The sequence below is a fragment of the Vicia villosa genome, unplaced genomic scaffold (assembly GCF_029867415.1).
Source record: "Vicia villosa cultivar HV-30 ecotype Madison, WI unplaced genomic scaffold, Vvil1.0 ctg.003945F_1_1, whole genome shotgun sequence".
In the NCBI taxonomy this organism is placed as follows: Eukaryota; Viridiplantae; Streptophyta; class Magnoliopsida; order Fabales; family Fabaceae; genus Vicia; species Vicia villosa.
In genome coordinates, this window is record NW_026706346.1 from 95311 (window position 1) to 106180 (window position 10870).

The 10870-nt window shown below is 31.3% G+C and overlaps 1 protein-coding gene across 1 annotated transcript; it reads right to left on the reverse strand.

The window, feature by feature from the left end:
- Nucleotides 1-8211: 8211 nt before the first annotated feature.
- On the reverse strand, nt 8212-10870 carry LOC131641685 (putative disease resistance protein At3g14460). The gene is made up of 6 exons (XM_058911981.1): nt 10529-10870; nt 10240-10427; nt 9873-10101; nt 9033-9583; nt 8405-8473; nt 8212-8308 (listed from the first exon to the last, which is right to left on the reverse strand). Exons 1-6 carry the CDS (start codon nt 10868-10870, stop codon nt 8212-8214), a joined length of 1476 nt encoding a protein of 491 aa, XP_058767964.1.

Sequence of the window (10870 nt, forward strand, 5' to 3'; positions counted from 1 at the left end):
TAAATTTGCAGGGAGTGGATTAAGTTCTGAAGTAGAAGATTGTTTAACAGATGGAAAAAGTTTAGCAGCACACCTATAATTACCTCTACAACATGAACTTTGTCAGTTGAAATATCAACCTGCAAGGCAGTTTCATTTTCAATACAAATAAATGAGTATTAGTACAAACATCACAGGAATGAGTATCATCAAAATCAAACCAACAAGGAAAATCAGTAGAAAGTGAATTAAGATATGTTTCATCAACTAGATCAGCAAGCGTTTCAATTTGAAAATCATATGCTCTTCAATGGAGTGTTTCAAAGCATCAAATATGTTAAATTTAATAGTGCTATCACCAGATTCCAAAGAAATACTTTCATCATTGACATCAATTATTATTTTAGCAGTTTTCAAGAACGGTCTATCTAAAATGATCGGTGTCCTTATGGAATTTTCTCTCCCTCCAAGTCTAGAATGTAAAAATATATAGGAAATACTAATTCATTAACTCGCACAAGCATATTTTCCATTAATCCAGTTGGGCGAGCACTGCTTCTATTTGCCAGCTGAATGGTAACAATTGTGTTTTTAAAGTAATAATAACAAGAGCGCTAAAGACAAAGGAGCAGTAAAATTTAAAAAGTTCAAATGTTTCAATATCGACGTCTTCTTCTTTATGAATAACATGGAGGATAGGAAACTTTCTAATAAGGTGATCTACCTGAAAGCAAAACTCTGTGTTGTACATTACCTAATCACAAGGAAAATCCCCCCCCCCCCCCAAGGAAATCAACCTTGAAATTATCATTAATAAAGATGTAATTCCTCTCTGGCTCTTGACTAAGTAGTTCCAAACTAATTGGGTTGAAGGCATATATTTTTTCATAAATCACTGTAAACCAACTCGAATTGTCAGACTTCCACATGGGGCCCTAATCACTAAAATTTTAACTACTTTTATAATTAAAACTATGGGAGAAACAGTGGATCCAACAAACAACAAGATTGTTTACTCCTAGCCTAGAAGAACGAAGATATGTCTCTATCACGCAGAATTAAGAAATGAATCAATGGTTAAAGATGAAGACATAACACAACCAGCCGTAGAAGACACATTAGTAAACAATCTAATGGAGATGTGCTAACAAAATCCTCTAGCTATACATAATTTGGAAATCTATATTGCTATTATCAATAAGAATACCTCAAGGAATTAGGATAGTTGTATCCAAGAGTCTCCTCACTTACGTGTCTCTTATGTCTTAATGTGTTTAATTTCTGGTCTTTCTGCATTGACTAAATTCCTACAATTTTCTGTTTTCTCTACTCTGAATTCCAATATGTTTTGAATTAAATAATTTTTTTCCATTCCAAATGCTTGACTATGTGAACAATATGCTTAAATATCTAAATTCATGTCTTGCATCTTTATATGGCTTTTTTTTATTATCAGAAAGTGGAAGAAATGTACTCTCAAGGAGAGTGAAGTATACTCTTTACTCGTGTGAAGGGGATTTTAAACACTCCAACATATCTACCTATTTTTTTACCACCTCCATGAGATAAGCATTGTCATCATCAAAATTGGAGAGAATGTAGAACTATGTGCTTCAAGGTTTAATCGAGAAGTGATCAAAGCTCATAGATAATCGAGAAGTTTAATGGTTTTGATTGTGACAACAATTGAAGACGTAACATATTTTAAAGTAACTTTGATGACAACAACAAGAGCTTTCTAAAAATGGTTCAAGCGGTCAAAGATGCACAAGATAGTTGATAAAGCTATTCCACCCAATAAAGTTTATAAATTAGAGTTTGAATATCACCTCTGAATCTTCTAATGATGACATCTGACTTAAATATACCTCAAGCATCATCCATAAGAAAGATCAAATGAAACGCTCATATGATTGGTATATATCCAACAAAAAGACTTGAGGTTTGAGAGTGTGAAAGAGGGGAAGTGTGAAAGCTCGTCTCATCATGTCTAGTTAAGTGATTAGTGTTTACATAAAAACACAAAGGATTTTTCATAAATAAGCATGGAAGAATCACACACACATTAAAATTTTATTTAGAGCCTCTCTTTTTCAAACAAAGTAACCTGAAATATTTTTGGAGCCTGTCTAGATGAATTAGAAACTGTCAAATTGATTATGGCAAGTTTTTGAATAATTAAACAAATTATACAAATTACTAATAGATTATATAAGGGAGAAATAAGTCTTTAATCGACTATGACAATATCTTAATGAATGATAATGACTCTCTATCAAATCCTTTCAATTTGGGAAGCAATAATTGATTATTGCATGTTCCAAATCGATCAGCCTAGTCGATTAGATAATCAATTTTGCCCATGGATTATTTTCTTTTTTGAACCATCCATTGGCCTATAAATAGAGGCCGTCACCTTCATTTCTTCACATCCGAAAAAACAATAGATATATCTCACCTTCCTCTTTCATTCTCTCTCTAAATTATTTTTCCTTCTCTACATTCCGAGAATTTTATGAGAGGCCGGGCGTCCGTATTTTATGGGCATCTCAGATTCTATCCTTATGGCTAGGGTAGGGGCCGACATCTTCAAATCAAACATATGGAAGATTGTGATAGCCGAGATGAATAATAGTACCGGTTGATGCCTATGTTGAGATGGTCACGCATCCGTAATAACGAAGGGATAACCAAAAGTCCTTTACCGGTTATTATTATTTGTCCGTTATAGCATTCTTTCCAAAATCATGGAACGTTACGATCATTGTTAATGAATGTGACAGTTATAGTCATGAATTGCTGTTAAACCTAATTATTCTTGCCTATCACTTTTATCTCTCTATGTAACAGGAAATTCGTATAAGGGGCCACACATATTGACCTTTTTGACTGCCTTGCCCCTATTTCTAAAACAAAATTTTAATATGTCCTATTTAAAATATATCTTTAAGAAATATATTTTTTAAAACTTATATTTCTTAAATATAATTATTCTAATCATTTTTTAATATATCTAAAATCAAATATTAATTTATCAATAAAACACTTATAATAATAATAATAAATAAAATTATATTTATATATGAAATACAAATTACATAAAATGACTTTTCGTTTCACACGTGCAACGTTTGGGTTTACATTTCCCAAAGCTTAATTTTTCATATTGACAACTTGGAGGAGACTATATCTAAAGGTGGATCTTGTATTTGTTGTGATATGTTACACGACGTGTTCATATTATCTAAATTTGATAAAGAAAATGGTTGATATTTCAAAACATCACCGTAGGTATGCTCGAATTTGTTTTCAAATTGTGTTGGTTGTGTATTGGTGTTTGGCTAGTTGGTTCAAATGAAGATGTTCCGTTCGATAATCAGAAATGGATGAATTATAAATGAATTCGTCTCTACATTTAGAAGATTTTTGGCACTTTATATAAATTCTAATAAGACCCATTGTGATGGTCTTCTATGTAATTTGATATGGAAATTTCTTTACCCACCTCCCTCTTTTCTTGGTCAACTCTGGTGAAAAACCCAAAATACCCTCACTTCGGAAATGTATTTCTGAAACGCTTATTTTTTTTTCAAAATTTGTCTTATTTCGGAAATACACTTCCGAAAATACGGAAAAAAGGTGTTTTCGGAGATGCATTTCCGAAAACACCCCTTTTTTGGGTTTTCGGAAATGCATTTCCGAAAACACCTTTTTTTTGGGAGGGGGGTGTCTTCGGATATACACTTCCGAATTTTTTTTGGGAGGGGGTGTCTTCGGATATACACTTCCGAAATATTCCAAGACCAAATTGGTCTTGGAATGTTTCGGATATACACTTCCGAAAGAATTCAATAATTATTAAAAAATTAAAATCAAGGTGAATCAATACAATTAATAGGTATAAAATCAAGGTGAATCAATACAATTAATAGGTATAAAATCAAGGTGAATCAATACAATTAATAGGTATAAAATTTCCTAAATAATTTTGAAGTTAAAAATTATTTTACTAACTTATATAAATCAAAAACATCTTAATTTCATAAGTAAATTTTGAATTATTTAAAATTAAATATAATTATAAATATAAATATAATATATATATTATAAATTAAAACACTCATTGTTTTAATTTTTATAATTATTATATAAATGTATAAATATATTTATAATTAATATATGATAATTATTATATAAATATATAATAGTTTTTTATAAATATATAATAATTATTATAATTATTATATAAATATATAAATTAAAACACTCTTTTTTTAATTATTTTTGTAAATATATAAATATATAATAATTATTATAAATATATAAATATATAAATAAAAAATTATAACTCATTCTGTAAGTGAAATTATTTTAATTATTTTAATTAAAATTATTTTAAATTTTAAAATATGAATCAAAATAGAAATATATAATAATTATTATTCGTAACTCATAAATTATATAATTATTATTATTCATTACTCATAAATTATATCAAATTTATGATAATTGAATTAATTAATATCCTAAAATTTATTTTTGGGATTTTTTTAGATTTGTTTTTTTGTTGTTTCGGAGATGCATCTCCGAATTAGTCAAAATCTCAATTTTTGGGATTTTTTCGGAAATGCACTTCCGAAGTCTGGAAAAATTTAGAAAAAAAAATATTTCGGAAATACATTTCCGAAGCGGGGTAAAATGGAGTTTTCGCTGGGGGTGACCCCCATAGGGAGGTGGGTAAAGAAAAAATCTTTGATATTTCATGAGTTAAAAAAGCATTGACTTTTATCTTACAAAACTTCAAAGATGTAAAATTCCAAAGTAGAAAATGGCATGATGCCAAAGGAGGGAGATAGAGAGTGTGTGTAAATCTAACAAGAAAGGATTCGTTTATACATTTAGAAGATGATTGGCGCCTTATATAAATTCTAATAAAACCCATTAGGATGGTCTTATATGCAATTTCATGAGTTAAAAGAGCATTGACTTTTATCTTATAAATATTAAAGGGATAATAGATATTTACTCCCTGCCATATAGGCGAGATTCGGGTTAACCCCTATTAAATTTTTTTTTGGATTACCCCCTTGAAATATGAAAAGTTCTATGATTTACCCCCCTAAGACCCCCTGTAAACTTGTTTTTTTTATTTACCCCCTGATTTTTCACTATTTTTTACACGCTTAGGGGGTACCCAAAAAATAAAGGGGTAATCCAAAAAAAAAAATTAATAGGGGTAACCCGAATCTCGCTTATGACAGGGGGTAAATGTCTATTATCCCAATATTAAAAGATGTAAAAGTCCAAAATAGAAAATGGCTTGATGTCAAATGAGAGAGAGAGAGAGAGAAATTGTAAGTCTAACAATGAAGGATTCGTCTCTACAGTTAAAATATGTGTGGTGCCTTATATAAGTTTTAATAAGACCCATTAGGATAGTCTTATATACAATTTCATGAGTTAAAAGAGCATTGACTTTTATCTTATAAAAATTCAAAGTTGTAAAAGTCCGAAGTAGAAAATGACATGATACGAAAATGTGAGTGAGAGAGAGAGGGGACAGAGAATTTGAGTCTTCATGAAGAATTAGGGTTCTATCAAGTAATCTTAGTTTGTTGTTTGATCTCATAGTGACGGGAATGGATCTGCTCCAAAAATCATATTTGAGATTGTTGAGTCGAGGGGTGAGGGAAAAGATTGTGATTCTTGGATTGTCATTGGGATGCATAAAGTAAGGATTTAACCTATCATGTTGGTAGTTTTTGAAAATGGTTGATTGATTATCGGTTGTGTTGTTTTTTTGGGTTTTTTATGGTGGAAATTGTGAAATTTATTATAGATATAAGGGTTTAGTGATGCGTCACGGGGAAGTCATGGTTAATGTTGTTCAGAGATTCAGAAAAGACGAATGAAGGGGAGAGACAAAGTAAATAGAGAGAAAGAAAATGAAAGAATGAAAAGAATAACCATTTTTGATATCTTTTAGGATTGATGACAAGGTGAGTCCTTAAAATAGCCAATACTGAAGGGACACACGAGAATGGACTTTTTAACATGATAAGTTTTCTGACATCTTTAAAAGTTGTTGAAATATAGCATATATGTTGTGAGGTGATTATGATAAATTTTGGAGAGATAATATCATATTTATCACAAGCCAATAAGAATGAAGCACTTGGGGAAAGTGATTGGAAATGTAGGAGAAAATCATCCTCCCTCTATTCCAATGACCCAGCACATCATTTTACATAGATTAAGAAAAATGTATAAAAATAACAAAGAGAGTATTGTGTTTATTATAGTATCCTTATCATGTATTGAAAATGGTGAAATTTTTATTAATTAGAGGATAGAATTGGAAAAAGTGTATTGAAAATTAAAATGAGTCATTCATTTTGAGACATGATTTTATTTCAAATAGATAACTCATTATGAAACGGAGGGAGTAGTATTGTTCTCTTCATACCACGTTACACACATGTCTATGTAACATGTCTATTGTGTTAAGAAATAAGTGAGTTGTATCAGTTAAGTTTTGTATTGTTTGAAAAAGTAAATATTGGTCATTTTATAAGTAAGTAGGCACATACATTCATTGTTTTAAGATTTCGAATAAATATATAATTTCTCTCTCACTTATTTAGGTGAGTCTTTAAAATAAAAGTTTAATTTCATGTGAATGTTTCTCTATCATATTGGACACCTTAAAATAAAAACTATAATAAATAAGAAATATTACTCAATAACATAAAGAAGATAAAAATATTTCGGCAAACTTAATTTTTTATTATTGAAAGAATTTATTTATACACAAAGTCCTTAAAATCAATTGATTATTTGAATATCATTTGAAATACAATTATTTAAAAAAAAAGGAAAGTAATTCGTAAGTAAGGATTTATATTTTTAACATGAAATATTTTAGGGTTTAATATACGATACCCCCTTCCAAATAAGCGAGATTTGATTTTCCCCCCTTAAAATTTTTTTTTCGATTCCCCCCTTAGAAACCCACTTTTCAAATTCTCTCCCCCTTGATGGTGACATGGCTAGGGAATCTCCATACTTGGCATCTCTTAAATTTTTTGTCTGATGAATTGGCATTCCGCGTGACATTTTTAAATTTTTTTATAATTTTTTTATCCGAATCTTCATACTTGGCATATTAATATATTAATTTACGATTTTTTTAATTTATTTTCATTAATATTTTTTATGAATCAATTGTTTAAATTATAAAAATATGACAATTGGGCCTAAGCCCATTTTTGTAAGGAGTGGGAATTACTAACCACTGCTATCAGTTGATGATTATTTATCTATGGTTTCAAATATTCAGATGAATTTTTGTTAACATACTCATATAGTAGTGTGAGTGTGAATGATAAGTGACATCATTTTGGTTTCAAATTAAACTACTCTTGGTTATTTTCTTTTAAAAGGCTCATTTGATGAAAGAGCAAGGTGACTTAATGGAGCTAGTTGATGGAAGATTAGGATAAGATTTCAACAAAAAGGAAGCTATGGTGATGATCAATGTGTCTCTCCCATATGCACTAAGTAAGTCATGAGGAAATATTATTATCTGATTGAAGAAAATGAGATAAGTATGTCATATTAAGGTAGCAGGACTTGAGTGAAGTGAAAGGAAAAGAGAAATATGGCAGCAATATTTGTTTGGTAGTTTGAATGAGAGTTTTATGATAGAGTCCCACATCGATTGGAAGCGTATTTACAGTAGTGTTTATATACCAATCACAAACATAAGTTAATAATTTGAAATCAAACTAAGCAAATGAGTAGTCTTGAATGAATGGCAATTACAAATTAAATTAAAAATAAAAAAATTCTGCTGGACTGCCACCTATGAAGATTCCGGAGGATCCATACCGAAAAGAAAGTGTCAACATAAAAAAAATTGATCAAATAAAAACTCATGCTGATCATTTCTTCGTAAAGTGAATTTCTCTTATAATTTGGGACGGAGGGATGATCATTTCTTCGTAAAGTGAATTTCTCTTATAATTTGGGACGGAGGGAGTATTATATACAACAAATTAGTTTCTGAATAACTTGGGGTGCACATATTTTTCTTCCATTTTGAAAATAGAAACCTTGCAAAAACAGGTTTAGGATCCAATCTGTCACGAGGATCACTATGTTGTATTAATGTTAGCATTAGAAATCACAACAATATGCAGCCTATAGGAAAACACTGCTCCTCTTTAATTTTTATGAGCATGGATCATCAAAGCAGTTGCAGAAATCAACTCTGACAGATAATTGCTGCCTGTCATAGTTATTCCAGCAATCATCTCCTTTACTGAATCTAAACAAAACCAGAAGAGATATGGGTGTAAATAATAGTCACATAGAAATGTGAAGCTAAATGAGTGTTAAAAATTATCAAAGAGAAAATTTAAACCTGAGAGATATGTCACTGCTTCCATCTTCGTTCCGATCACCCCATCCCCCTTTGAGGGCCTTCGTTGATCTGCAAACAGGCTAAAAAAAATAACTCAAAAAATTTCCACAAATCTGATAGATGAAATAGTAAACTTATAGTTCAAAAACATAATTTATTTTTGTTGTAAAATATAAAAAAACATCAACTTTGTGCGGTGTAACATAATGGTTATCTACTATAAATCTGTAGGAAAACAACCTTTGGCAATAGATTGCAAATTTTGAATTTCAATTTCTTGAGGATAGCTAGTGTTTATTAGGAGTCAGTGATGTTTTCTCCTTTTCATCTATTCCTGAACAAAAAAAACAATAAGTGGACATGGTGGCAAGTTTTAAAGTGAATTTGGCTTCTTACAAAGCAAGATTGGGAAGAAGAAGGGGTAATACAAAATACAAATACATGACTAAAAAAATGAGATAGTGCTAGTGCTATAGTATTGTGTTTCTATGCTATTATTGAAATTCACATGAAAACGTAATAATAATAATAATATGGTAGAAACGAAAAAGAGAAGTATTTCGAAGACTCACCCGATCAAGACTCATGTGATCATCAATAATTATGGAGGGAATTCGAGCAATCTTACGTCACTCTCCCCCCCCCTTTTTTCCGCAAATTTGCTTTTAATAATGGACAACGAGTCACACTTAGTAGAGAATGAGAGGAAGGATATCCTTTCATTGGCAATGACTTGAGTTTGGAAGCATTAATAATCTCAAGGTTTTGGAGAGAAGTGGGATGTTGAAGCCACTTCTCATCAATGCTTGTATCATTAAGACCACAAATGTATAATGTCACAAGCGATGCAGGTAGCAATGGCCCCATCAACGTTTTCACCATACCATCACCGTTAAATCGCAACACTGAAAGACAAGTGAGATGTTCCCAAGTCTGCTCAGTATTCCATATAACTCCACCAATAGAGCCAACTGTCAGTTCCCGCAAAGCATTAGGTAAATCATCTATGACAAAAGATTGAATATTTGGTAGATTATCAATTTCCATTTCTTGAAGATCGGTTAGAGTGTGCGTTGCTTCAGTTAGTGAAAGAAGCTTCTCACACTTCCACACTGCAAAATAAACAAGGTTTGGAGTGGCCAATCCACCTGGGGGAATTGACTCCAGCTCATTACAATCCTATATTTTGAGGCTTTTAAGAAATAAGAGACTCTTCTCTTAAGGACAAGGAGAGCGCCTAAGGTAAAAGATATCATTGAATTACAACTATAAGATATTTTTAATTCCTCAAGCGACGTGCAGTTGTGCAAGGATTCGTGAGGAAGGAACTCTATATTCTCACAATTATTGATTATGAGATATTTCAAGGTCTTGGGTAGACTATTTGTTGGAAAAGACACGAGAGATGGAATTTGTCTACGGTCAGTTGTTGAAGAGAATTTAGAGGGAACAATAGTTGCCTTAATACATGATTTGATGATGGCATTGGTAGAGCACATTCTCTTAACTCAAGTTCAGTTAAGGAAGGGAATTTTCTAGGTATATTTCCAAATCTCAGTTTCGGGCATTTACTTAATGACAAAGTTTTGAGATTAGGAAACTTTGTAGACGTACCTCCAGGTAAGTTCCATTCATCCCACTTTTGCATATCCTCAAAGTGTGGAATCTCCAAGGAGAGGAATGGTTGAAATGAAGAGCTATCACGTCCATAAAACTCAGTACCAATTGTTTATACTGATTGCATCCCTTCAATAAAAAAGAGTTTTTTCATATTTCCCATCTGTCCAATTGATGGAATCCATAAACATTTATCACAATTCGAGATCTTCAAATACACCATGTTGCTAAATGGAAAATCACCTAACCAATTTGGGAAGCTAATTCCACCATATCCTTTGATAGTGAGACTTTTCAAATTTGTTGCAGGTTGTAAAAGTTCAAGTGCAACTCTTTTAATTTCTGAATTAGGAAACATACTACCATAATCCCATTCCAAAGCTAACTCATCTATTTGGTCTTTCTTCTTTATATTGGATCGATCTACTTCAAAGGGGTCATTAATATTTTTTAGTTGTGAGATGGAAGTTTTCCACGTAGGTAAATTTTTTTTCTGAGATCTACAACCTTCAATCCATCATTATGCCAGCTGACAACAATGTTGGAAAAAGTTTGGAGATTTTTTAGTGTGGCTATTTGTACAGGCATCTCTTTCAATGCACTGTCACTAACATCAAGATGGCGCAATTTAATCAATTTTCCCAAGTCCTCGGGCAATTCAGTGAACCTTTTACAGCATCCCAACAACAAGAATTGTAGATAGTAAAGTCTGCATGTTTCAGAAGGTAACCTTTCAATATCAGTGTGAGAAATATTTAAGTACTGCAGGTATGACAAATCTCCAATAGACATGGGAACCATGGTGATACTCCTATAGTTTGACAAAGAAAACACACGTAATTGTGTCAT